A 26,179-nucleotide genomic window follows, 5' to 3' on the forward strand; every position below is an offset into this window, starting at 1 on the left:
GCTCAGGAGGCCGGGAAGGTGACACGCTCCCTCGCGGCACGGGCCCCGCCGGCAGGGGGCGCGCGGCCCGGGGGGACGCGGATGCGCATGCGCCAGGCGGGTCGCTTTCCGGCAGCGTGGCGGAACAGTCCCGCAGTTTCGCGCCGCTTGGCGACGTCGGCGCCCCGCGCCCAGCCGCAGTACGGCCGCCATGGCGTCGCCCTTCAGCGGGGTGCTGCAGCTGACAGACCTGGATGATTTCATCGGACCGTCTCAGGTGGGGCGGCCCGGGTGGGTGGCGGCCGTGCCTGGCAGGGGGTGAGGGGGGGGGGACTCCCCTCCGCTCGGTTTCTTTCCCTGAAAAACGAGATCGGAACCCAGACTCCCCGCCCGCGTCCCCCCGGGCCTCTGGCGCTCGGGCTAGCTTCCTACCGATGGGGACCCGAGGCCAGGGATGGAGGCGCCCCGAGCCGGGTTCCTGTGCCGCGAGGCGAGGCGAGGCCAGGTCACCAGCCCGCAGCGCCCAATAGGACAAGTAGTTTCGGGTCATCACGCTGTCCTCGGCGCGACCGGGGGACGGGAGTGCCGAGTGGGCAGCAGGAAGCGGGAGGGAGCCGGGCAGTGGCGGGCTCAGGACTGAGGCCGGACGAATCTGTCCGCTTATTCTGGTAGACGGGGGCGGGGAATGATCCCATCTCAGTTTGGAAGGCAGGGGAGTAGGTCCCTTGGAATCACGTACTGTGACTGGGGGGGGGGGGGGGGCGGTGGTCGTCCTAGGTGCTGGTTTGGGGAGGAAGACAGAGCTTGCCCCTAAAGGGGACAGGTCAGGTACACTTGAAAGCGGGAGGCGGCCTTCTCTGGTGTAGCTGCCTATCAACTGCACTGGCTGCGCAGGACACACAGGGCTGGGAGGGGGAGGGCATGGGGCTGGTCACAGCTCCGAGGTCAGGGATGAGCTTGAACAGGGCCCCCCCACCAGGGCTTTCTGGGGCTGATCATCTCTGGGAAGGGAATGGCCAGAGAGACTCTTGTAGTGACGGCGAGAAAGGGCAAGAACTCGAAGTTGAAGAGAAAAAGAACATTTCACTGGGCAAGGCGGGGACTCTGCAGAAATGGTGATTCCTGGGCGTCCTCTTGGTAGCCAGGGTAACACTGGCTCTCCATGTGTGGCCGCACCTTCGGTTTGTGCTGAACGGAGTAAAGGTCAGGGCTGGTGGTGCCCGCAGGTGCCTTAGTACGTAGGCCCAGCTAAGGCCACCTTCCCCTGACTGAGCTGCAGAGTAGGCCTCAGTGCTGGCAGGGGTTAGAATGTGTGCCCCTGTGCAAGCAGGGTGACAGCTGTATTGCCATGACTGCTGCTGTGGCAGGAAGAGAGTCGGGCAGCACCCCTGTCCTATGTGGTGGTCCCCTCCTCTTCGGTAACTTCCACACACTCGGGCCCCCACTTGGGGTCTCTTCCTGGTACAGGATTGCATCAAGCCCATGAAGGTGGATAAGAGGTCGGGAAGCGGCGTGGCCAAGATCCACATCGAAGACGATGGCAGTTACTTCCAGGTCACTCAGGTAAGTTCCAGCCCAGATGACCAAACACCTGTTTTTGCTGCTCCGTCCAGTCACAGGTACAGAGATCATGGGACCTTTCGCTGTCATCAGAGTGGTCAGATTCACTGTCATCACGGCTGGGAGGGCAGAGATGGTGCCTGGGGTGGTGGTGGAGGGGCACAGAGGCAGAACATGGAGCTGTGGGGGGGGGGGCTCTTTTTGCAGATGGTGGTTCCTGTCTTCCCTTCCCTCTCCCCCACCGCCACCATGAGTTCTAATTCTGTAAGATTTTCCAGTTAAGGACCCCCTGGGCGGCTCAGTTGGTTAAGCGTCTGACACTCTCTTTTTATTTTTTTATGTTTATTTTTGAGAGAGAGAGCGAACTTGAGAAGGGGAGGGGCAGAGAGAGAAGGAGACACAGAATCGGAAGCAAGCTCCAGGCTCTTAACTGTCAGCATGGAGCCTGATGCGGGGCTTGAACCCACAAACCGTGAGGTCCTGACCTGAGCCAAAGTTGGCCACTTCACAGACTGAGCCACCCAGGCGCCCCAACCAATATTTAATTTTTAAAAGTTCAGTGGCACACAAAGCCAGCCTCCTACCACATTGGTTGTCGGTGTTGTGAGCCAGAGAATAAAGGCTTCCTGCAGGTTCCATTATGCTGAGTGCTCGTGTCCTTGCGTAGAGGCCCTCTGAGTCCCGAGTGCTTGTGCTTTCCAGGATGGAGGGACCCGGAAGCTGGAGAAGGCCAAGATCTCGCTGGATGACTGCCTGGCATGCAGTGGCTGTGTCACCTCGGCAGAGACCGTGCTCATCACTCAGCAAAGCCACGAGGAGCTGCGGAAGGTTATAGATGCCAATAAGGTAAGTGAGGGGCGTCTTTGAGACTTTTTTAACCTGACGTCAGCCCCGGTGTCCTTTGCTCTTGCTGCCAAGGGCAGCCCATCTGGTGCCTCCTGCCTCTTGTAGGTGTCGTCGGCAGGATGCCCGTGAATTGCTGGTCAGGATTTCACACCGGGGTGTGGGGCCCTGCGTGTACATGGAAGCGACACGCCCTGCCGGAGGCAGCACGCACTCCCCCAGCACTGGCCCCCTGGGAGTCTGTAAAACACAGCGAGTGAGCATGTGTCCTCTGCTTTGCAGACGGCGGCCCCCGGTCAGCAGAGGCTGGTTGTCGTGTCCGTCTCGCCCCAGTCCAGGGCATCACTGGCTGCACAGTTCGGGCTGAACCCTACAGACACTGCCAGGAAGCTGACTGCATTCTTTAAGAAAATCGGTAGGCAGCAGACCTCGCGTGCGTGCTGAGCTCAGCGTGTGCGGGGTCCAGCGAGGGGCTCCTCCGGCCTCTGACTCACTGAACTCAAACGCATCAGAAACTGTTCTGAGTTGACTTCAGTATGAAGTTTGGGTTTGACAAATGAGAGCTGAGCCTTTTAAGAGGCAGCCATCTGAATCGTGGCTGTCCTCCTCCAGTCTGGAATTCCTGGAATTCTCTGGAATTTGCTCCCCCCTGTATTGTTTTTAAACTATCACCCTCGAGGCCCGTTTCCCTGGTCCCCTGTCACGCTCTGGCTCCCAAAGACTTTGGTCGATCTCTGTGAGCCAGGAGCAGGCCTGGGAGGACATGGGGCGGGCACAAGAGGTGTGGCCTAGCCCGGACAGCCGCTGTGCAGACAGCTGAAGCGCCCCTGGAAAGTGGCGTCCCCGCTCCCAGGGGCGTGATCGGGGCCTTGCAATGTAGCCACACTTCGTGGCGGTGAGGCGGGTGCTTGTGTTGCAGGGGTGCACTACGTGTTCGATACCTCCTTCTCGAGGAACTTCAGTCTCCTTGAGAGCCAGCGAGAGTTTGTGCAGAGATTCCGAGGACAGGCCGACTCCCAGCAGGCCTTGCCTGTGCTTGCGTCCGCCTGCCCAGGTGTGTTCACGCTGCGGGACACGGGGGACAGGAACGCTGGGTGGGGCCACACGAGGCTTCTGCCACAATGGCTGCCTCGGCAGAAGGAGCTGCCCTGAGAGCCACCTGGGGTCACCGAGTTCCCCAAGACTGTGATCTCACAGATGCTAGAAGCACACGGCAGTGACAGCAGAGTAGGGACATTCTTTAACGGGACCAAAACTCCCCGTACAAGCCGGTGCACCCCAGAAGGTCACGCCACTCCCTGCCCAGCTGCTCAGACACCCCGTTTGTTCCCCGTGTCGGCCTCAGGCTGGATCTGCTACGCGGAGAAGACGCACGGAAGCTTCCTCATCCCCTACCTCAGCACTGTTCGGTCCCCACAGCAGGTCATGGGCTCCCTGGTCAAGGACTTCTTTGCCCAGCAGCAGGTAACAAGAATATCCCAGCTGTGAACGATTCACTGCCATTGTTCTCAAAGATGAGCCAAGACCTCCGATGTCTACATGGCCACACGAGGCATCTCGGTCCCATCCTGGCCGCTGGCCGGCTGTGTCCCAGGCCGCGCCTGTGATGTCACCCCCCACCTTATCCTGCGGGCTCCTTTACTATCAGGTCAGGCAGCGACTTCACATTTCCACATTTCCCCGCAGCATTTGACCCCGGACAGGATCTACCACGTGACGGTCATGCCCTGCTATGACAAAAAGCTGGAAGCTTCCAGACCAGACTTCTTCAGCCAGGACTACCAGACTCGTGATGTGGATTGTGTTGTCACCACAGGTGTGGGTCCCACGTAGTGGTATTGCCCGGGTCCTGCCCGCAGGCTCTGGCTGGAGCTGCCAGCCCCTATGCATGAGGCAGCTGGTGGCCCTCCCCTGGGTGCCAAATCAGACCTCACAGCTGTTCCATTGTCTTGGGGGACGTGTGGCAAAAGGGCCGGGTGTTTGCTCTAAAACAGTCTGCGTGAAGAGGCGGGTGGGGATTCTCGTCATCCACTCTGACTCACATGGGCCAGTCACCCCATTTTTGAATTGAGCAGCCTCACAGTCTCCCAAGTGCTTAAAATACAGAAAAGAAAATGCTCAGGAACCCAGACAGTGGGGTGGGGAGGGGCCCCCCTGCATGAACACATGCCCCTCTCCACCTCAAGGGGAGCCACGACCACACTGCGGCGGGTCCGGGGATGGGTATGTCCACCCCCCGCCACACTGCTGGGAGGGTGGAGGGTGGGCTGCGGGTCTGGGGAGCTGGCTGGCTCTTCTGAGGGTCCTCAGAAGTGGAGTCCTTCCTCGCCTCAGTGGCCAGGTTGGCCCTCCACCCATAAGCCAGGAGGTGGACATCCGGGTCTCTGGAGCTAAGGTACAGGTTGCCAGGGATGCAGATGACGCGGGTTTCCTCAGCGTTCTGTTTTGATTGAGATCTCAGCTGAAGCGCCCCTGTGCTGGGGTCTTACCGTAGGAGAAGTCTTCAAGCTGCTGGAAGAAGAAGGGGTCTCACTCTCGGAACTGGAGCCAGCCCCCCTGGACAGTCTGTAAGTCACCACCCACTGCAGCAGAGGGGAGAATGTGAATCCAGCGTCGGGGAGCTCGACGTGTGGGTTGGGGGGTTGCAGGCGCACTGGCAAGCAGCAGCAATGAGGGCGTGGGGGTAGACGGTCCCCAGATGGACCTCAGCTCTGCGTCCCCTCCCTTCCTCTTCTCCACCGTGACTTCCTCCTAGCCAGGTCCGCGTCCGCCCTGTCGCCGGTCTCAGTGCACACAGAGGTGGTCAAGTTCATGACCTGGCCAACGGACAGTGCACTGATGGTCATCAGAGCTGTCCCAAACTTGACACACGTCTGAGCTCCCCAAATAGGTGACTCAACAGAGGAACGATTTCTCCCACCTGAGCTTCCTCTTGACACGCAGACAAAGGCCCTGGGGGTTCTGGACTCCTCTCCCATCTAGCAAGCAGCTCCCTCACATGGGAGAGACAAAAGGTCTCACCCGAAAGCTCCCGCTGCCACCGAGGCCATGCTCTGCTCCCCAGGTGCAGCAGTGTGTCTGCCCAGGAGCCCAGCAGCCATCGGGGCGGGGGCTCAGGGGGCTACCTGGAGCACGTGTTCCAGCACGCAGCCCGGGAGCTCTTTGGAATCCACGTGGACGAGATCACCTACAGACCACTGAGGTCAGTGGGAAGGGCTGGAGCATGGGGACAGGGCAGCAGGCTGGGGTGGGGGAAGACCCAGGGCACCAGCCCTCCTCTCCCGCTCACGTGAACCGGCCTCCCCACCCAGCGGTCCGCGTCCCTGCCCACACCCCAGGGGGTGAGAGCCCCAAGGCCACGGTGGCGCGCCTGGCACAGGGTGTGTCCCGACACGATGCTCCCTTCCACGGAGGGAGGGCCGGGGGCTTTGTGCGACCTCGCCACGCCTCACGGCCATTCTTGGGAGGGAGGATCAGGACACTGAGGCCCCCTGCCTAACGGCGGAAGCGAGCTTTCTACCCTGTCCTTGCATCCCTGTCCTCCACGTCCTCCACCGAGGAGCCGGTTAGGTGGCAGACGTGCCTGCAGGGGCAGGTACCGAGGGAGCCTGGCCTGTGCTCCCCCCAGGAACAAGGACTTCCAGGAGGTGACCCTGGAGAAGGAGGGCCAAATCGTGCTGCACTTTGCCGCGGCCTATGGCTTCCGCAACATCCAGAACCTGGTGCAGAAGCTCAAGCGAGGGCGCTGCCCGTACCATTATGTGGAGGTCATGGCCTGCCCCGCAGGTAGCTGGGGTGGGGCCTGCTTCTCCCAGAGGGCACGGGGGCCCTTTCCAGGACCAGGGCTGTGGGCAGTGTCTCACCAGGGCAGGAGGGGTGGAGGCGGAGCCCGGGGGTCAGGAGGCTCAGGAGGGCCAGTGTTGGGAGGGGTCGTGCTGTGCTTCCCAACCCCCCTCCCCCACTCCCCGGTATAGGCATCCTCCCTGTCACCGTGCGCTCACCTGTCTTGCTCTGCTACAGGCTGCTTGAACGGCGGAGGCCAGCTCAAGGCCCCCAGCACGCCCGGCAAGGAGCTTCTCCAGCGCGTGGAGACGCTGTATAGCATGGTCAGGACAGAGGCGCCGGAGGATGCACCTGGCATCCAGGAACTGTACCGGTGCTGGCTGCAGGGCGAGGGCTCGGAGCGTGCTGGCCGCCTGCTGCACACAAGCTACCACGCGGTGGAGAAGGCCAGCTCCAGCCTTGGCATCAGGTGGTAGGAGGCCTCCGCGCCCGCCTTCTAGGCCCGCCACAGCCCGCACCCGGACTCCCGGGAAGGTCGTGTCCCGAGACCCCGGGGACCACCCCCAAAACGCGGACGTCAGCCGTGGGGATGTGCCGGCGCCCATACAGAAACGAGCCTCAGAACCCCTAGCCAGGACAGGTGTGCTCGTCCTGACTGCCCGCTGCAGGAGGTCAGATGGTCCACAAGGTCCCAGAACCTCCCCACAGGCCCAGCTCTGCGAGCAGGGTGCTGGCCACTCCTGCCTTGTGGCCCAAGTGTGTGGGGGTTTCAGCCGGTCCCGTGGGCTGCACAAGGCAGAACAAAAGCAGGAGCCAGGCTCCCACTGAAGCCAGGCTCTGAAGGACACTGGTGGGCTGCGCCTGCCGGGCCGGTCAAACTTGGAGCCCAGTGTGAGGAGCCCTACCGCGCTGGATGGCGTAGAATGCTGGCAGGAGAAGGGCGCCCAGCCTGCGACACCCCCTGCTGGGGTGCAGCACCTGCCCCACCTGGGACTGGGCACTGATGATGCCAGGCATGGCCTCTGGGACCTGACAGCTTGCGTTCTCTGGGCAGAATTCCAGATGGGAAGCAGGCTCTGAGAGAGAGACCGCTGAGACTAGGCACAAAGTCCCTTCTCCACTTACAGGAGTGGGGGAGAGGACAGATCAGGCTGAGTCCACAGGCCTTTCCTTACCAAGTTCCAAGTCTAATAAAGGGATCTCTCTCCCGATGGTTTCTCTCTGAGAGCATCCACCAGCATCAAAAAAGAAGTCTTTCAAAGCTTTATTCAAAGTTCAAAAGCCCCGTGCACCCCACTAGGCTGCTTCCCAAACACCCAGGTCTCAGGGCTCACGTGCACCCCAGAGAGGGGCCTCATATGTCCCCTGCCAGGGTGCCTACCCTCCAAAGCCAGACAGCCAGCTGGGTGGGGCCATGGAAGGTTCCAGACGCAACCCTCCTGTGGGCTCAATGTGCCGAGGGTTGAAGGAGAAGAGATGTGCTGCCGGGCCGCACGGTGGGTCCACTTGGGGCTCACTTCTGTTGGGGTGTGCTCAGGGCCCCCACTGCAGTGCCAGGAGAGCCCGGGCCTGCGGCTGCAGGGGCTCAGCCGCCCGCTCGAAGCTTGCCCGCTCCCTGCAGAGTGCCTCCAGGACCTCGGCCGGGGCCGCCTTCCCCGTGAACTTGCACACAGGCTCTTCTCTGCGGGGAGAGGGGGCGCCGTGGGGACTCTCCCTGGGGACACTGCCGGGTGGGTGCTGGCAGAGGACACTTAATGAGCAGCCTCTCCCTGGTGCAAGTCAGCCCAATAACCAGTTCCCTGGCACCTCCTGCAGAGCCCAAGTGGCTGCCGAGTCGGGCTCAAGGCCAGCAGGCCGACCCTCAGGCAGCCTGCTCGGTGGGACAGCCCCTGGAGTGGGCACGGGGCCCCCGCAAGAAGGCCTGGGATGCCGACCAGTACTCACGCCACCCTTAGGAAGGGGTTGTAGAGGAGCTCCTCGCCCAGGGTGGATGGCACTGTGGGCATGTCGTCCTCATCCCTCTTCTGGAACGACCACAGGCCCTTGTCACAGCCTTGTCTTGAGAGCCCCAGACAACTCTGCTCCACTCAGCCCCGCCCCTTCCTGGGGGCAGGAGCAGAAGAAGGACTGCCTCCCCCCATCTAGTACTTGAGGGCAGCCACCCTTGGGTCAGTTCTGCCAGCTGCCCAGCCCTTTGTCCGAGGCCACCAATCCCTCCCCTCACCAACAGGAGCCTCAGTCAGCAGGATACTCAAGGCTAAGCCAGGTCTGATCACTCCAGGCCAGTCATGCCTGACTCCCCCTGCAGTGCCCCTCCTCCGTCCCAATCTTCATCCACCCTCCAAACCTCGCCATTCAGAGGAGTGGCCGCACCTTGGCCCATGACAGCTTGGCCCTCACGTGGTCATTGCCGGGCTCCACTTTCTGTGCAAACTCAAGGTTGCCCAGCGCGTGCTCGTGGCCACAGAACACCTTCTGGAGAAAGGAGGCACTCAGAGGGTGCACAGTGCTGCCACAGGCAGTGATGGGGGAAGGCGCTCACTGGGGCTGGCCTGGACCCTCCCTGGACCCCAGAACCCCAGGCCTGATCTGCCTGGACTCCTTGGCTAAGGTTCACTCTGTATCCCTGGCACAAGGCAGGTACAGAGTGTGGAGGTTGTGCAGGGAGTCTGGACCCTGCAGGAAGGCAAGGGACGCCGGCTCACCGTCTCGGGGGGCAGCGTACCCAGGGTCTCGACCAAGCTCTGATACATTTGCTGAGCTGTGCTCTCCAGGCGCAAGCCACAGCCACCCACCGACAGCGCATCCCCTGGGGAGGAGAGCAGGTCAGGGAAGGTGGGGCGGGGTCAGAGGGAGGTGGGGCTGGTGGGGTGGGGCGACCAGTACCCGAGAACACCGCCGGCGGATCAGGGCAGTCCTCTTCCCATAGGAAGTAGCTCATGTGGCCGGAGGTGTGGCCCGGCGTCAGGAGACAGCGCACATGGATGGCCCCAAACTGCCGCAGAGGGGCAAGCGGCTGGTGACGCGGGAGGGCCCGCGGCGCCATTCCCACCCCCCACCCCGCCCCCGGACCGGTGCTCACCCGCAGCTCCTCGCCGTGCACCAGCCTGCGGGTCAGCGCGCAGATGCGCTCGTCCGCGCCCAGCACAGCCAGCCCCGGCCGCAGCCGCGCCAGCTCCGCGTTACCCCGCGCATGGTCCCTGCGGACGGGGCGGAAGCAGGATCACAGGCGGGTCGGGGTGGGGCAGGGGCGATGCCCTCGCGCCTCGGCCCGCCCCGACCGCGCTCACCAGTGGTGGTGGGTGGTCAGCACAGTGGTCAGTGACACCCCCTCCCGGCCCACGATCTCCAGCAGCTGAAAGGGATGGGAGTTAGGGAGATTCGGCCGGGCCAGGTGGCCGCCCCCCACCCACGCTAGGGCGCCAGGTGTGATGTACACAGACTGCCGGGCAGGCCAGGAGCGGGTAGGGGTAGGGGAGACCCAGCAGACGATATCTGAGCGCCCCGTACGTACAGAACAGTTAGGCACCAGGGAACGGGGAAAACGGAGGTGACGTGGTCCTAACTTGAGGGCAGACTCAAGATTAGAGAATAGGGGAAAGGCCTGCTCCAACCAGGGTGGTTGGGGTGGTGGGGGCACCCTCGGGGGCCAAGTTGCCTAGGCCCGCAGCGGCGCTCCCCACCGCCCACAGGTTGCCCTCACCCTCTTGGGCACGGCCACGTCCACGGCCACAGCCTCCCGCGTGTGCTCCTCGATGACCAGGTACATGTAGTTATCCTCGAGCACAGGGATGACCTTGACCTTCATGGTCGCAAAGTCCAGGCACCCCGCGTCTTCTCCTAGAGAGGCCCCCCCCCGCTTCTGAGCCCCTTCCCCTGGGCGGGGGCTTCCCTCAAAACAGGGCTGGGCGAGGGAGGGGTCAGCTCCACACACACTTCAGGGGCCAGAAAGGGAGCCCGCCCCCTGCTCCGTGGACTTCCCGGAGGACCGGTGCGGAAGCCAACACCCCAAGCTCAGGCGGTCCGGCCAAGTGCGGAGGCCAGCCCCCAGCGACGCCAACGCCGCCGCCGCCCGCTGCGCAGGCCCCGCCCCCCGCCGCGGGCCCGGTCCCCGCGACCGCACCGCCTGTTCCACGCTCAGGCCACGCCCCTCGCGACGATACGACCTCCCCAGCCCCGCCCCACTCACTCCGCCTTCCCCTTGAGCCACGCCCTCCCGTGCCGCTCAGCGCTCTGCCTAAGCCCCGCCCCTCGTCAAGGCCCCGCCCCTCTCCAGGCCCGCCCCGCCCCTCAGGCCCCCCTCCCGTCACGGCGCGACACGGGTCCCGAAATGTTCCCCTTACCCGCAAGGGCTGCGCCCCCCCGACTGCGCGGACCGCTTGAGAGACAGCGGGACAGAGATGGGCCCAGGGCACTATCCACAGGGCCCGAGCGGAGCGCGGCGCTCCGCCTGGCCACCGCCAACGGCCCGCGCCCCGGCGCAGGGAGCAAGCGTGCGCAGGCGGGGGCGCGCGCGTGCCCGGTGGGGGCCGCACGCACGTTCGGCCCCGCCACGCGGGGCGCTGCAGTGCGTCCTCCGCGAAGCCTTCCCGGCTCGGGAGCTGAGCCAGTCCTCTTGAGACCCCCAGCCCTTAACTGGAATGTCTGCGTCCCCTTCCCTCGGGCTGGTGGTGGGAGAATCTGCAGTTTGTTCGCCTGCCCCTCCCAGCGTCCGACCAGAAACAGCAGGCACACAGGGGGCGCCTGCTGAGTGTGTGAACCCCCACGGTAAAGCAGGGCACTCTGCGAGAGAAAAACGGTAACAGCAGTGGTCACTCTGTCTCACACCTTCCCAGGCTGGGCGCTCTCATGCACTCCTGGTTCCATCTGCGCCCAGGATAAATGCAGCGGTGCTGGTCTGCATTTCGGAGAGGAGAAAACGGAAACCAAAAAGGATGGACCATGGAATGAGCTGAGAGAGGCCCCCTCCCCATCTCCTCAGCCACCACCGAACTTCCCCTTCCCGACTGCCCTCGTGGGTGGGGCCCTCAGAGACCGGGGACGAGTAGGAGACCAACAGAGGACTTAGCAACGCCCCAAGCCTCTGTGTTGCAGCAACAGGCCAGTAGGCAAGGTGGCACTGCACTTGGGCCAGACTTCCTTTTGCTTATGGAGCATGCGGCAGCCCCAGGCCACAGGCCGGAGCCCCCACCCTGGGCCACTGAGAATGTGAGTCCTTCCAGGACACTCCTGCTTCTGTCATGGGGTCAGGGTGCCTCCCCATCACCTCAAAGGCCAGGAAGGGTGCCGGTAGCCATGTCCTGGATTTGATCCTGGCCATGGGAGAAACTGCCTAGTTCACTCAGGCTGTGGGGTGTGTGTGTGTGTGTAGGGGATATTAGGGAGGAAGAGTGCATGGCTGGTGGCTCCATGGGAGTGGATGCCACAGCCCAGGCCTGAGACCCACCTGGGGGGTGCGGGTGGGCGGTTCCTCCCCAGGTTCTGCGGCAGGCCGAGGACTGGACAACCAGCCTCAAGACAGAGCTTCCCTCAGATCTACAACTGAGTGAGGAGCAGCGGCTGCAGGTTGGTGTGGGGCCCTGGGGTGCTAGCAAGGAGGGGTCCCACAGACCCCACCTCTTAACTCTGGCCACCCACAGATCTCCAAGGAGTTGGTTTACCTGCAGATCACAACGCATCACTTGCGGGAGCAACACGAGGCTGAACTCTTCGAGCTGAAGAGTGAGGTGGGTGCTGATGTGTGCCCACATGTGCCCTGAACACACAGGAGGAGGGTGCAGACCAAGGACCAGTGCTGGGAGGGGTCCAGGGGCACCCCATGTGATTGTACACACTCACGGGGTGCCTGTGTCTCCACCTCTCCCGCGTGTGCTGTGGTGCCCTGCATGGGTCCAGATGATGTTGACCTGCCCTGGGTGTCCTGGAAGGCAGGCGCACCTGCTCACCCTGGCCACCCTGCAGGTCCTGCGGCTGGAGAGCCGGGTGCTGGAGCTGGAGCTGCACGGAGATTGTGCAGCCCCGGCAGAGGCTGACCTGGGGCGCCGCCAGAAGCTGGCACAGGGGCTTGGGCACAAGGCCCAGGAGCAGGTACACTCCATCCACCACAGACCCCAGGTCACCCTAAGTGCATGGAGGGCCTGCCTGGGTGGATTGGGCGGCGGGGAGCCAAACAGGGGTGCACAGGGGCGCAGTGAGGTTGGGACCGGCTCTCCTGTACAGGCACAGCCTGAGGACTTCTTGACCCCTAAGACCGAACAACAGAAGCTGGGGAACAGTGTGAGTGTGCAGCTCCCTAGCCTGGGAATTAGTGCAGATCTGTCCCTGCCCAGGGTGCGGCTGGGCAAGGCCAGGGACCCAGAGCTTGGGGTCTCATTCAGCCAGCCCTTGTGTACCCGGCAGCTACAGGGAGAATGGCAGCGAGTGCTGGAGCAGCACAGGGCCCAGAAGCAGGCACTGGAGACCCGCGTGTGAGTGGCTGCCCCACCCGGGATGGGGAGGATCCGGGAGGGCACCTGGCGCAGATCGGCTGTTCCCAAGAGGCAGAGGGAGGCCCCGCCCTGAGCCCAGCTGAGCTTGACGCCCACATCTGCAGGGCAGATCTGGGTCGGCGGCTGCAGGGAGCCCGAGAGGAGGCCAGGATAGCTGGGCAGCGACTGGCCACACAAGCCATGGTGAGGCCCAGCCCTATCCCCTGACATCTGGTAGATGGGTGTCCTACAACGTCAGCAAAGGGCCACCTCGTGGAGCGTAGGTTCAAGGCTGCCTCCACCCGCAGGTATTGTCTGCCTGCCAGGGCCAGCTCCGCCAGGCTGAGGCGGAGAACGCCCAGCTGCAGCTGCAGCTCAAGAGGCTGAACCAAGAGTATGCCATCCAGCTGCAGCGATGTGCCCAAGCCGTGGCCGTGAGCACCACCTGGGGGTGGCCCTGTGCTGGGTGGGAGGCTTCGGGTCCCGCGGAGCCCAAGCCTGGCCCGAGTGCGCTGGGCTGCTTCCGGGAGACCCCGTGGGCCCGGCCTGCCGCACGGCCCAATCTGCTCCACAGAGGGAACCGTGGGAGGAAGTGTGGGCCCAACCAAGCCCCGCCCTTGTCAGCCCTGGCCCCACCCCCAGCCCCGCCCAATCTCCTCCAGGAGTCTGCAAAGCGCACCGGCCAGGTGCCCGAAGCCGCAGCCCTTAGGACGTTCCTGGAGACCACTCTGGAGGACATCCGGGCAGCACACCGCAGCCGTGAACAGCAGTTGGCCCGGGCTGCTCGCGCCTACCGCAAGCGCCTGGCAGATCTGAGCCGTAGACATGAGGAGCTGCTGGCCAACCACAGGTGGGCCCGTCCCTGAGACGGGCATCTGGGGGTGGGGTGGCCCTGTATGACCCGACATGTGGCTTAGTGTGCAGCAGGTGCCGGCAGACCCCAGTGGGGCACCCTGGACCCCCAAGGCTACCTTTGATGCAGCCACCTCAGACCTGGAGCCACTGCCTCTGCACCTGGTCACCAAACTCAGTCACCTACCAGAGAACCAGGCCAGGCTGGAGACGAAGTTTTGGAAGCTCCAGGCCCAGGTGGGCTCTCCCTCCTGCCCTACACTGGCCTTGGAGCTCAGAGCCCCAGAAGAAACCCCAGCCCCATGACAGGCTCAGCAAAGGTCCAACCCTTGAGTAGCCTGCCTTACTGAGCTGACAGAGAATTCCTACCACACAGCCTTTCCAGTCCAATGGGCTCATGACGCTGCTCTTGTTCCTACAGAAGGGACCCAGTGGAGCCTCCCAGGGGAGCACATCAGAGCCACAGTGAGTACCCTGGGGTGGGTGTTGGGGAGATCTGCGGGGAGAGCATTCATTTATTCCCCCAACTCTGTCGGGTGGGAGAACCGGGAGGCCCATCTGTGTCCTTGGGTCTCAGTCTATATGGGGGGCATCAACAATCACAGAAAGCCAAGTGCCTGGGGTGAAGGGGGTACCTGACAGGAGAGGGGCTAACCGTGACTAGAAGGATCAGGGAGGGGCGCCTGGGTGGCTCAGTCGGTTAAGTGTCCGACTTCGGCTCAGGTCATGATCTCACGGTCCGTGAGTTCGAACCCCGCGTCAGGCTCTGTGCTGACCGCTCAGAGCCTGGAGCCTGTTTCAGATTCTGTGTCTCCCTCTCTCTCTGCCCCTCCCCTGTTCATGCTCTGTCTCTCTCTGTCTCAAAAATAAATAAACGTTAAAAAAAAAAAATTAAAAAAAAAAAAAGTATCAGGGAGAGACCCTGAGGAAGGGACATTTCAGCAAGACCCAGAGGACGAAAGGATGAAGAGGTGTGGTGGGATGGCCAGCAGAGGCCCTGGCCCCAGGACGGGATAGGGGCGGGCCGCCTGGTGACTTTCACAGCCCTTGCCTCTAGATCTCCGTGTGTCTGACTAAAGTGGGCAGGGACTGTGTCAGCGCAACTCCGAGTTTCGAGAAGCAAACCCCTAGAATGGGGGAAGTCCTCCATCAACATCCATACAGCACTGGGGTCACTATGTTACCTCGTGACTTAGTCCTCTCTGAGTCCCTGTACAGGGAGGGCTGTCCTCCTGTACAGATGGCTCAAAGGCCCAAACGGGGCCCAAAGTGGACAGGTGGGTCCATGCAGTCCTGCACTGGCTCCCAGCAGGCAAGTCAGGAATCTAGGTGCCCCAATTTGAGCATGATCATTGGTCAACACCTGGCCTGATGCTGGCCCTCATACATGCCCCTCCCTCTCTCCTCCCAGGGGCCAGGAACCTGCCTCCTGGGCCCAGATCCACCAGAAGCTCCAGGACTTCTCCCGTGGCACCCAGGTAGTGGGCAAGGCCTGGCTGGGGACCCCCTCCTCACACTCTGTCCTGCCTCAGAGCTTCTGCCCTCCCCATGCCAGGCAGAGCTGGAACGTGAGCGGGCAAAGCTACTAGTCCGGGCCACAATGGCTGAGGAGCAACTTTCTGAGCTACAGGACTATGTGGACCAGCACTTAGGCAGGTGGGCTGGGAGTGAACTGAGGGCCTCAGCTCCAGGCAAGAGAGTCAGGGCTTGTGCACAGCCAGGCAGGTGACTAAGCCTCACTCCTTCGAGCAGGTACAAACAAGAGATCCTGAGGCTGAGGAAGCTAATGGGTACAGAGGATGCCTGCAAAGTGGGGGCCACCCCTCCAGTCAAGCCCCAGCACTCCAAGACCCGCAGCCGCTAGCCAGCTGTCAAATGCACTCAGCAGAACTCTTCGCAGCCGGCATGGAACCCTCCTCACAGCACCCCCTTGCGGGCAGGGGTCATGCCACCCAATCCTCCACCTAACAAGAGTCAGTACGTGTAGTCCAGAGTCTTTATTGTGTCCAAGTGGTCAGCCAACCTGAGAACGGGGGGCCCCAGGGACTGAGGCAGAACTGGGTTCCGGGGAAGCCTGACCGTTTGGCCCACCACTATGGACATCATAGGCCCAGACACGGTCCAGACCCTCCCCCATCACAGCCACAGGCTGCCAAGTGGGGAGGGGGAAGCGCCCCGACACCACTCGGGCCCCTGCGGGCAACTCTGCCCGCAGCTTGTCTTCCAGCAGGGGGAGCTGTGGGAGAGAGAGCAGGAGGGAGGACAGGGTGGGCAAGGTTGAATACAACTGCCCCTGCCCAGCTCCTCCAGGCCCAACCCCTCCACTGAGGGTGGCCCGGGCCTCCCCTGGGGCTAGCAAACCCCAGACCTACCACGCTAGGGGCCAGGAACACAGACACGTTGTGGCAGTCCCTCAGGCTCACCTGCAAGAAGAGGTCACCCCAGCAGGGAGCGGGGCCCCAGCCGAGGAAGAGGTGTGGTGAGCTTGGGGTAACTGTGGCTTCCAAGTCCTGGCCCCAGCCCACGCGGTGCAGGCAGGGGAATCTGGGGTTATCAGCAGGGTGGCCAACCCAGAGCTGGAAGTGTGGAGACCAGGCGTGGGGGCTCCTGGGGGTCCGGGACTCCCTGGGTTACCTTCCAGAGGTCCTCACGCAGGTAGCAAACACTGCCGGCACAGCCTGCTCTCCACGCGTGCAGCCGGGCCAGCCCCACTAGCCACGGGTTCAGCTCGTAGCCCACAGCCGGGCGGAGACCGCACTTATGAGCAGCCAGCACCTGTGGGCACACGCAACTGTGGGTCCAGAAGGTGGGGAGGTGCGCTGGCGAGAGGGGGAGACAAGGACACCCCCCCCCCGCATCCCACTCCTTACAATCCTGCCGTCGCCAGAGCCCAGGTCCACCGTCTTTCCAGGACGGCCTCGCAATAGCGACAACACGTGCTCCACCTGCCGCTCACTTGCACCGACATAGGGCACCTGGGCAAGGAGGCAAGCGGGGCTGGGTCCCCAAACCTGATCCCACCTTGGGGGGGGGGAGGTGAGACGCGCAGAGCTTGCCTCCTGAGCTTTCAAGGTCCCCACCCGCGGCCCGCCAGGGAGAGGCAGCGCCTCCCACTCACTGCGGGTTCGGCTCCGCCCCCGGACCCCGCCCCCAGCCATGGCCCCGCCCCGCACCTGCAGCCGCAGCGGCACGCGGCGGAAGCCAGGCTGCAGCAGCAGCGCCCACGCGATGTAGGCGACCAGGCCTGAGCCCGCCGCCGCCTGCAGCAGCTCCAGCGCGCCCAGCCGCCGCTCGCGCAGCTCCGACAGCGCCTCGCCCGGGTCGTCCTGCTCCATGACGGGACCCTGGGACGCGCGCCCCAGGGTCGCCCCACCCGAAGGCCCCTCCCGGGCTCGGGTCGGACACCCTCACAGGCGAGCCGGAAGTCGGAGGAGGCCCTCCTCCCTGCCCCCTACCGGAAGTGGCGGGGCGCCGGAAGAGTGGGGGGAGCGCCGGAAGCGGCCTTCCACTCGCTTTCCGCCGCGGCCCGGCCCCCTTCCCGCGCGTTCCGGGTCCTACTGGGACGTCTGCGGCCCAGCCGGCGCATGCAGGGGACCCCTGGGAAGGGCAAGGCAGGCTTGGCCGGAGCCGGGGGCGGGGGGCGGCCGTGGAGCTTGGCGGGAAGGGAGCCCCGGGGTGTGGGGCGGCCCGAGCCGCAAGGCTGTCTCAGAGAGACTGGTGGAGGTCCCCGCCCACCGCGACACCCGAAGGCCAGCCAAGCCCGGGGGCGGGCTCAGGGAGGACACCCTCCCGGGTCCGTCCCACAGCTGAAGGCAATTAGCCCGAGTGGACAGGACGGGGAGGGTGCGGAGGAAGTTGGGAGCTCAGCTGAGAGGTAGGGTTGACCAGGAGATCTAGCTGACCCGAGAAGGCACATGTTGGCTGTGAGTGTGGTCGGACGGGGGCCGGATATGAGTGGTCGAGCGACTGGCAGCCGGCCCAGCCACGGGAGTGGAAGAAAGAGCCCCAAGAGCTAGGCAGACCACCTTCCTTCTCCAAAAAAAAAAAAAAAAAAGAGTTCCCGGAGGTGACCTGGCAAAGCCTGGTGGGAGAAACAAATAGGGGGACAGAGCCCTGGGTCAGGTGGCAGAGCCAGAACCTCCTCATCCCACCTTGAGTCTGGGTGAGATGTCTCATGAATGTTAGGGGCTTTCATGTACACAGGTCATGGCCTGGCTCCTTGGACATGGCCCTGGTCAGGAGCCTCAGCATCAGACAATATAAACATGCCCAAGACCCCTGCCCACACCTTCAGGTACACATCGCCTCACATGCCTGCCTGTACTTATCCCCAACTGGCCCCAGTCCTGAAAGACAGGCGCCTGTGGGTGGCAGGAAACTCCAGTGCCATGCTCCCAAGAAATGAGCACTGGGGAGGAGGGTCGGCCCCACGTGGCTCACAGGATCCTGTCTCCTGTGGGACTGTCACTGGGCCCTCCCCAGAAAGAAAGTTTGTGCACTGGGCTCTAGGCAGTTGGGAGGGGGGGGGGTGGTTACACAGTACCCCACCCTTGTGTGTTTTGTTCCTTGTTTTATTCCTAGGGCAGCACCTGGCACCTAGAAGGCACTCAATAAAAGCTGTTGACTGAATGAATGCACGTAACCAGACTCCTCTGTGCACACACTCCACAACTCTCATGTTTACTCAGGTGCTCTGCTCCTCAGCACTTGGGCACGTACCTGTGTGAGTGCACATGCCCAGAGGTGCCCCACAGGCCAACTCCCTTAGCCCACAGCCCCCACATACATGCTCACCCACACCGTTTCCCCTTGCCCCCGCCCCCCAGGGCAGGCATGAAGCCCCTGGCCCAAGACTTTGGGGCATGACCTGGAGCACCCCAGGCCTCCTGTAGACCTGTTAGCCGCACCCACTTCTGCCCTTTCTGCGCCCTATGAAAAGAATACTAGTTGCAAAGTTAGCACTTTGCGGAGGGGGTGTGCATGGGAGGCTCAGGCACTTCCTGGGACAGGTGCGTAGAGACCAGTGTCCAACCAAGGGCTCAGCCCAGAGCAGCCGCCCTACGTTTTTGTGGGCAGGTGGTCTGGGAGGCAGTCCACAGTGACCCCTGGGTGTGGCCAGGGGCCTCCTTCCCATGAAAGGCTGTGGGGAACTGACCACAAAATCAGGACAGATACCAAGGATAAGGATAGCCTTGGAGAGGAAGCCGTCCTTGGGGCCTGGACAAAGCAGAAACCCCCCAGCAGAGGAGGAGGATCAGGAGAGTACACCCATCTCTTCCTCCTCTGGTCTTTGCCGAGATGCTCTTCGGTGAGGGGAAGGGGGCAGACAGGGATACGACGCTCTGCAGTCCATGGGAAAGGTCCAGGCTGGAGATCAAAACACAGGGTCATCAGCACATTGATGGTTTTTGAAGCCACGAGGCTGCTCCAGCTCTCCGATGAGGGAATATCAAGGGACAGGAGAGGTCTACTGCGTGACCCTGAGCACTCCATGGTTGAAAGTTTGGGGAGAAGGGAGCGGCAGTGAGCCTCAGGAGGGCAGGTGGCTGCAAACCCCTGGGAACCTGCCTCCCCGACCCACCACTGTCAGCCAAATCTGGAGGAAGGAGCCCTGTGTCTGGGCCCTGCACAGACCGGCCGGCCCCTCTTTTAGTCTCAGCTCCTGCCTGAAAGATGAGGCGGCCCCTGGCCTCCATGCCCACCGTCAGCTCCTTCCCCACTGCAGACTGGCAGATGAGGATGGGAAGCTGTTTCTGGGGCTCAGCCTGTGAGTCCAGGTGCCCCACCCCCACCCTGAGCTTTGGCTTCCTCAGGAATGCGTGGGGTTGGAGTGAGCAGAGTCAGCCAGTCCTGGTTCAGAAGCCCTCGCATGCACCCCCGCCCCAGGGGCATTCAGCCTCCGCACAGGGCTTTGTCCCAAACTGCCCTGGCCTTTTATGTGACTGAGGCTGAAGAGGAAGGCCGAGGCAGCAACAATGGGGCCAGTGGCGGGAAATGGTCCTTAGAGACCCCATTGTATCACCCTGCCCTCCAGAAACGGTGCCCGACCCTGCAGGGGAGACCCCGCTCCCGTGAGGATGAGCCATGTCCGGATGCTACGCACGTCTCAGGGCCCTCAGGACAGAGGGGGCCATTCTTCCCCGAGGATCGGACGGGGCCAGGATGACTCTGCTGGGCTCCCGGCGGACCACAGAGGGAAGTCTGGCATCCTGCCAGATTGCACCGCCTTCCCTCACAGGCTAGGAGTGCGGTCTTCCTGCCTGTCCCCCAGTAAAGGACCCCTCCCTCCTCAGACCTGGGGAGTTACAGCCCTTTTTCCGCTTGCGTTCTCACTTACGGAAGAACCTGGCCTCGAAGGTAGGAGCAGCAGAGCTGAGGATCACGTGGAAGGAAGGGTCCCTGCTTCCCCCCAACCCAAGCAGCAGCTCGCCTTCAAGGCATGGGCACGGGCCACTCTCCCACTCACTAGCTGGGTGGCCTTAGACAAGGCATCACTGCCCAGAGCCTCAGTGTCCTACTCCGAAGCAGAAATCGGAGCAGTGGGGCTGGGGGGGGGGGGGGGGGGGGCTTAGATGGCCCAGGCTCAGGCATGGGACACTCCATCTACGCTGGCTAATGACATCAGTGTTCCTATTGGTTGTGGCTATCACCTCAGAAGCAGCTGGGACCCTGAGGAGGCTGTCCCTCCCCACCCACCCTCTCCCAGCCCCTCCCCAGTGCCCTGCTCCCGGCCGCTCAGTCCAGTGCCACCTCACAGGGGCGGAGGTGGTCGGCGTGGGCAGCCGCATAGGCACGGCTGAATTCCTGGAAGCGGGGTGCACAGCCCAGCCAGGCCTCACCAAAGCGGCTCCAGCCCATGAAGAGGAAGGCGCCGGGGCCAGGACGGACGCCGCAGCGCAGCGGGGTGTGAATGGAGGCCTGGCCCCCGGACTCCCCCACCCGGAACAGCGGCAGCGTCTGTCGGAGGACACGGGCAGCTGCCACTGTGATAACAGATTCCTGCAGCTCTGTGTTGTGGGCAACCCCGCGGATGGTTCCGTTGATCACTGCGGGGAGACATGCTGCCAGTGGCTTGCGGGGCAGGGCAGGGCAGACCCCAGCCCCCACCCCCCTGCGGTGGGGACACTCACCAAAGTCGCTGGTGCACGCAGTCAGCAGGAGCTCGGCGTCGCTGCAGGGCCTACAGACACCTGGCATGAAGGGGGGATCCCGACTGTAGGTCCTGGCCTCTCCTGGACCCCCCTAGGCCTCCCCCCAGCTAGAGGCAGGAGGGAGAGGGCAGGCCGCCAGACCCTCCCCTCACGGCCTGATGGCAACGGGGGACCTGAGGGAGCAGGCGGGCACACACATCTTGAAGACACGCTGTATTCGGGGTGACACTTGCACGCTCGTGCGGGCACAGACGTGGGCCTAGGGGCCGTGCCCAGTGCGTGGGCACAGGGACTCGCCGACCTGCGGGGGGTGTCTGGGGGCACACTCCCGTACACCCATCTTACATATGCACACCAGCACAAGGGGACCCTGCGGCCCCCAGAGCTGCCTCCCGCCGCCCAAAGACACCAGCCCAACCTGGTGGGAGACAGGAGGGGCTTTGGAGTAGTTGGCCTGGGGCCAGGGTGCAGAACAGAAAGATCCCCTGTGGGGTCAGGCTTCAAGTTCTAAGAGAGTAAAGAGCTGGGCCTGGTGCCCTGCAGGGGGGGCAAGGCAGCGTCTCCATGGTGACCAGGCGCACACTGGACTTTTTGTTGTACTGGACTGGGGGAGGGGAGGGAGGTCACTGCCGGGCCAGGGAGCCCCGGACAGCTTTGGCTGGAGGCTTTGGCTGGAGGCTTTGATTCCGTCCCGCCGTCTTCCCCTCCCCCAACCCCTCAGGGACCAGGAGTCCCCGTGGCCTCCCCTTTCCCCCATTCTGCCCAGTGCGAGCTCTTTCCCTAGGCTGAATCATGAGGGATTGCCCGCCCCCTTTCCAGACCCTCCGACCTGTCCTCGCTAGCTGTGTGGCCTCTGACAACCCATTTCGCTCTCATGCCTGTTGCTCTCCCTGTACAGTGGGGACGCCGGGTGCACCCCCCACCCAGCACATCACTCACCATCGGCACCAAGACCGTGGGCCTGTGGAGGCAGCTCTGGGTACCTGTCCTCGTGCGTTTCGAAGCGGAAGGAAGCCACGCGGCGGCTGATGTCTGGGTGCGGGGTGGCCTGCAGGAAGAGGGCCCGGCGCTCACGGGGACCCCAGCGCACGCACCGGCCCCCCGCCGGGCCCAAACCCTCGGCCAGCAGCAGCTCCAGGGCGCCGCCCGCCCGCTCCGCGAAGACTTGGGCGCCTGCGAAGGACCGCGCGGGCCGCAGGCAGGCGATGCCCGAGCGCGTGCCGGAGCCGGAGCCGGCCAGGGTCAGGCGCAGCGCCCCGGCCGGGTACAGCCACTGGATCACGCCCTCCGAGCAGGCCAGGGACAGCTGCCCCACGCTTCCCGGCTCCTGGGTCAGGCCGCTGGGGACAGGACGGGAGGCGCTGAGGCAGGCGGCCCGCGTCCCCACCCGGCACGGCCCGCTCGCCCTGCACCCTCCCCCGCAGCCAGCGGCAGCTGTGTCCACTTTGTTCTCCGGACCCCGGGGGCGCGGCCTTGGGGGGGTCGTACCTGCCGCTCCAGCTGCAGCCGTCCCCCGAGTAGCCGGCGTGGGTGGCGGTGGCCAGGAGGCCCCAGCAGAGCGCGCAAAGCAGAGCACGGGGCGGCATGACGCGGGCGGGCGGGCGGGGCGGCGGCGGGAGCCCCCGGGTCGCCAGCCGGCCCCGCGCACCCCTCCGCCCGCGCCGCGCGGCAGCGGGGCAGTCCCGCCGGGTCCCGGGAGGCCGGGAGGTGGCGGGCCGGGCGCAGCCAATCGCGGCGCGGCCCAGGAACTTTCCACCAATCGCAGCGGCGCTCGCGGGAGGCGCGGAGGGCCGAGCTCGGGGCTCTGTGCGCCGTGTCCCCCCAGCTCGGGACCCCCGACCCCGGCCTCGCCGTGTGCGCCCATGTCCTGGAGCCCCGGGCCGGGATAGGGGTGGGAAAGGCGCCCACTGGAGCCTCGGGGCGGGGGGCGGGTGGTGGGGTGCTGTGGGGCGGGGGGGAGGGGAGGAGGAAGGGCGGCTCATCTCGGTGACCCTTTCCAAGAGTGGGCCCTGGGCTTCCAGCTCCCATCGTGCCCCGACCTGGCCCTGCTGATTCGTCCCAAGAGGTGCCCACAGAACCCCCAAGGATGAGGGGCCCGATGCTAGGCGTGTGGGCACCACGGAAAACCAAGAGCCAAAGGACAGCCCTGAGCCCCAGAATCAGGAGGTCCAGACAAACTGAAATGGGGCTAAAACCAAACACCCCAGGGTGCGTGTGGAGGCTGTGTGTGGGGAGGAGGGGAGCCCAGAGATTTCCTGGGAGCGAGGACTTCCTCTGCGTAGAGGGGATGGGGAACAGATGGCCAGGTAGGGCCTGGAGAGGATTGCAGGTGTGGGGGGAGGGGGGAAGCAGACTGCCCTGGCAAAGGCCCAGAGCTGGGTGAAACCCCTGAGTCAGATCACAGAGGCTCTAGGCACAAAGCCAGGAGTCCAACCGCGTACTCCAACCCTTGGGGCCACTGAGAGCTTTTAACCAGGGTCTGCAGGTAACAATATAGACTCTCTGCCATCTGTGGATGTGAACCCTCCACACCACTGCCCCCCACTCAGCCCTCCAGCTACTCCTGAGCCTGAAGGGCATGGCTGGCACATGAGGGAGGTGGTCCCAAGGGGAAAGGGGACACACCCCAGGGCACAACAGGCCCCTGGCTCCAGGCAAGGTGGAGTGAAAACCAACTATCGCAACAGCCAAGAGGCGGAAGGAACCTAAGTGTTTACAGACACAGGAAAGGATAGACAAAATGTCCATCCAACAGTGGACTGTGATTCCACCTTAAAAAGGAAGGAGGGGCACCTGGGTGGCTCAGTCGGTTTAGCGCCAACTTGGGCTCAGGTCATGGTCTCATAGTTCATGAGTTCCAGCCTCAGGCTCTAGGCTGACAGATCAGAGCCTGGAGCCTGCTTCACATTCTGTGTCTCCCTCTCTCTCTGCCCCTTCCCTGCTCATGCTGTGTCTCTCTCTGTCTCAAAAATAAATAAACATTAAAATGGTCAAGGGAGCAAATTTTACTCAGTTAAAAATGAAAGACGTAGACAGGGCCCGTGCTGGGAACATAGAAGGTAAAAGAGGTTCCAGCAGGAGGAGGGGAGAGGGCACCCCGGACGACACCACAGCTGCTGCGGTCCAGGCGCCCACGGCCACCTCCCACCTTCTGACCAGTCTCTAGGGCCCGTGTCCAGCCGCGGTCTCTGAGGCACGTAGTGGGCTCCGGGCGCCCTCTGGTGGCAGCGTGAGGAGTCAGCTGCAGACTCACCCCTGCCAGCCTAGAGCCCCTGTCTCTGACTCCCCACACCAGCTCTCCCCCAGAGAATGAGTCAATGTCCTGTGGGTGTCCCTGGCCAGCGGCCTGGCCCTGAGCCGTCTCCTCATCACCAGGATTCCCCCGTGCAGACCTCTTACCGTCGCCCAGTGGGTAATGCTGACTCTCTCCCTCAGAAAACCTTCACAAGGGCAACCTGTCTTCACAGCTGCTGCCCTCCCACCAGCAATGTAGCTTGCTGTCGTTAGCCATCAAAGATCTGCTTCCCGTAGGATAAGGAGTCCATCAGGCCATGCCTGCCCTCGATCACTGAGTGCAGTGACCAGAAACACTGCAGGTGTTCAGTAAATACATGAGCAGTGAGTGGCTGCACCAATGAGCGAACAGAGGGCTGAATGAGTGAATGAAAGACATCTCAGACTCCAGTGTCTGTGCTCACATGCCCCCAGCTCCAGGACCTTCAGGGCCCTGCCCCTCCAAAGGGGCCTCTCTCCATCCCCACCCATACCCTAGTTCTTCGCAGGGGGTGCAGCTGATGCTGGACAAGGAGGGGCATCCACGCGGAGCCCTGTACTCAAGCAGGGGGTCGGCCCCACAGGACAACGGGCACCTGACAGGAAGCCCCAGCCCTGGGGGCACAGGCAAGGAACCCTCATGACCAAGGCAGGGGCTGAGCTGGTCGAAGACCTGGGGGAGCGGCAGGTCCGAGAAACAGGGGGAATGCCTCAAGGACAGTATGGAGCCCAGAACAGACCGGGAACCAGGAAGGTGGCGAGTTGGAGGAGTGCAGGGCCAGTCCCAGGCCCATCAGGTACAGAAGGGCCTGCACTTGGCCTGGAGGGGACAGTGAACAGGGCCCCAGAGTAAGAAAGCCCAGACAGAGAGGTCAAGTTCTTTCACTCGCACAAGACTCGCCTGGGCTCTCACTTCAGCAAAAGTGGGGGAGAAGGAGAGGTGTGGCCCGAGCAGAGGCCAGCCCTGCCTGAGTCCCCAGCTGGACCTGTGGTCATCCAGGCCCTTGCAGCTAGGCCCACCTGGATGTGCTGCCCCTCTGGGGTGGGGCTAGAGGCTGGGGACAGCAGAGACAGTTCCCAAGCTGAATGCCAGGGGGTGCCAGGAGCCTACCAGAACCCGGACCCCCCGGTGATGTGCTCTGATGGTATCCACCATGAGCACTGGCCTGGATTGACCCTACCCAGCTTGACCCAGGGTCTCCCAAGGTGCTGGAGTGACCAGCCTGCCCAGGGACCCCATCAGGGAAATGGTCATATCTGCTGACTCTTCTGGCTCCCCTTTGCCAGCACCCCATTTCCCTGACCCTCACCCCCAGCAGAATCTGGCCTTGCCCACCTATGGATGCTGCATCTGGAGACCCTCGACAGCAAGGTTTCTGTCATGGGGATGTTTTCTTCCCCTTGACAAGAAATCCACCCCCCCCCACACACACACACACCTTGTATCTTCTGGAGGAGCCAAAAATGCAGCTGCAGATTGACTTGCAGCTGAGCTAAAAATAACTGCCAGGCTCCAGCCAGGGCCCAGGAAAATATCTCATTGCTAGGAGACGACCGTTACTGGGAGACCGCCATTGCTAGGCGACAGGGTTGCCGTGGTGACAGCTGGGCCCTGAGTCATGCTCAGCCCTGTTGCTCCGCCCCTCTGCCCCTGGCAGGCGGCTGGGTCCCAAGAGGAGGAAAGGCTGGGAGCAGAAGGCAGCAAAGGGGCCCACTCCCTGATGCCCACAGCCACCGTGGCCACACCAGGCTTTGAGGTTCTCACTCCTGTGGGCGCCCATTCCAGCAGTGGAGTGGTGAGGACGGCGGAACACACAACTCTGCCCCTCACGGCCCCTCCCCGGGCGCTGGGGCACGGGAGGGAGGGAGGGCGGGGGGGGGGGGGCGGTGGTGGGGTGGGGACAGAGGCAGAAAGTGTGACCCATGGCTCCATAGCAGGAAGCTTCAGAGTCAGCCGAATTACAATCGGGCATGGGGCTCTCACAGCCTGGGCTGTGCTAGCTGCCGTGCTGACCTTCAGGGCACCCCCTTGGACCCCACACCTATTTCCCAGGAGGGGAAATACTTGCCTGATCCCCACCACCACCACCACCACGGACGGGAGGATTTGGGCCAGGCAGGTGGCTCCAGGCCACATGTACCCAGAGCCCCCACAAGGAACTGCCTGAGGACCTCCTGTAAGGAACCCCAGGCCAGCCAGGAGGAGAGACCGCATCGTGGGCAGCCCCGACCCCTGATGTGACCCTTCTCCCCATCTCATAGAAAGGTCTC

The 26,179-nt window shown here is 63.4% G+C and overlaps 5 protein-coding genes across 23 annotated transcripts; 2 read left to right on the top strand and 3 right to left on the bottom strand.

The window, feature by feature from the left end:
• Positions 1-102: 102 nt before the first annotated feature.
• CIAO3 (cytosolic iron-sulfur assembly component 3) lies at positions 103-7,376 on the top strand. Its single transcript, XM_003998962.6, has 11 exons — positions 103-256; positions 1,447-1,542; positions 2,242-2,385; positions 2,665-2,797; positions 3,302-3,436; positions 3,728-3,846; positions 4,069-4,198; positions 4,877-4,949; positions 5,447-5,584; positions 6,011-6,168; positions 6,403-7,376. Exons 1-11 carry the CDS (start codon positions 191-193, stop codon positions 6,639-6,641), a joined length of 1,431 nt encoding a protein of 476 aa, XP_003999011.2. The 5' UTR covers positions 103-190; the 3' UTR covers positions 6,642-7,376.
• Positions 7,377-7,414: 38 nt separating this feature from the next.
• HAGHL (hydroxyacylglutathione hydrolase like) lies at positions 7,415-10,653 on the bottom strand. 6 transcript variants are annotated; one of them, XM_011290744.3, is made up of 9 exons: positions 10,509-10,648; positions 9,869-10,005; positions 9,456-9,520; positions 9,248-9,365; positions 9,052-9,160; positions 8,871-8,974; positions 8,539-8,637; positions 8,110-8,189; positions 7,415-7,846 (listed from the first exon to the last, which is right to left on the bottom strand). In XM_011290744.3, exons 2-9 carry the CDS (start codon positions 9,971-9,973, stop codon positions 7,699-7,701), a joined length of 828 nt encoding a protein of 275 aa, XP_011289046.1. In that variant the 5' UTR covers positions 9,974-10,005; positions 10,509-10,648; the 3' UTR covers positions 7,415-7,698. The 6 variants fall into 6 exon arrangements, with proteins under 6 accessions (XP_011289046.1, XP_011289045.1, XP_044903950.1 ...); XM_011290743.3 differs by having other exon boundaries at positions 8,539-8,640; positions 10,509-10,644; XM_045048015.1 differs by lacking the exon at positions 8,110-8,189 and having other exon boundaries at positions 10,509-10,653.
• A 65-nt stretch (positions 10,654-10,718) lies between these two features.
• CCDC78 (coiled-coil domain containing 78) lies at positions 10,719-15,470 on the top strand. 13 transcript variants are annotated; one of them, XM_045048003.1, is made up of 13 exons: positions 10,743-11,373; positions 11,644-11,730; positions 11,805-11,891; positions 12,127-12,441; positions 12,565-12,632; positions 12,758-12,836; positions 12,941-13,066; positions 13,295-13,482; positions 13,550-13,721; positions 13,861-13,949; positions 14,896-14,962; positions 15,040-15,140; positions 15,237-15,470. In XM_045048003.1, exons 1-13 carry the CDS (start codon positions 11,314-11,316, stop codon positions 15,346-15,348), a joined length of 1,551 nt encoding a protein of 516 aa, XP_044903938.1. In that variant the 5' UTR covers positions 10,743-11,313; the 3' UTR covers positions 15,349-15,470. The 13 variants fall into 13 exon arrangements, 10 of the variants coding, with proteins under 10 accessions (XP_044903937.1, XP_019676829.3, XP_019676833.3 ...); XM_045048000.1 differs by lacking the exon at positions 15,040-15,140 and having other exon boundaries at positions 10,744-11,373; positions 12,127-12,252; positions 12,385-12,441; XR_006591225.1 differs by having other exon boundaries at positions 10,722-11,373; positions 12,127-12,632; positions 15,044-15,140.
• ANTKMT (adenine nucleotide translocase lysine methyltransferase) lies at positions 15,467-17,998 on the bottom strand. 2 transcript variants are annotated; one of them, XM_006942488.5, is made up of 5 exons: positions 16,658-17,998; positions 16,355-16,459; positions 16,119-16,259; positions 15,857-15,907; positions 15,467-15,720 (listed from the first exon to the last, which is right to left on the bottom strand). In XM_006942488.5, the coding sequence occupies exons 1-5, from the start codon at positions 16,817-16,819 to the stop codon at positions 15,499-15,501; spliced, it is 681 nt and encodes a 226-aa protein (XP_006942550.1). In that variant the 5' UTR covers positions 16,820-17,998; the 3' UTR covers positions 15,467-15,498. The 2 variants fall into 2 exon arrangements, with proteins under 2 accessions (XP_006942550.1, XP_006942551.1); XM_006942489.5 differs by lacking the exon at positions 15,857-15,907.
• Positions 17,999-18,137: 139 nt separating this feature from the next.
• Positions 18,138-22,299, bottom strand: METRN (meteorin, glial cell differentiation regulator). The gene is made up of 4 exons (XM_023246843.2): positions 22,124-22,299; positions 21,575-21,975; positions 20,615-20,674; positions 18,138-20,530 (listed from the first exon to the last, which is right to left on the bottom strand). Exons 1-4 carry the CDS (start codon positions 22,219-22,221, stop codon positions 20,220-20,222), a joined length of 870 nt encoding a protein of 289 aa, XP_023102611.1. The 5' UTR covers positions 22,222-22,299; the 3' UTR covers positions 18,138-20,219.
• Positions 22,300-26,179: the final 3,880 nt, after the last annotated feature.

Source organism: Felis catus, chromosome E3 (genome assembly GCF_018350175.1).
Source record: "Felis catus isolate Fca126 chromosome E3, F.catus_Fca126_mat1.0, whole genome shotgun sequence".
Taxonomy (NCBI): Eukaryota; Metazoa; Chordata; class Mammalia; order Carnivora; family Felidae; genus Felis; species Felis catus.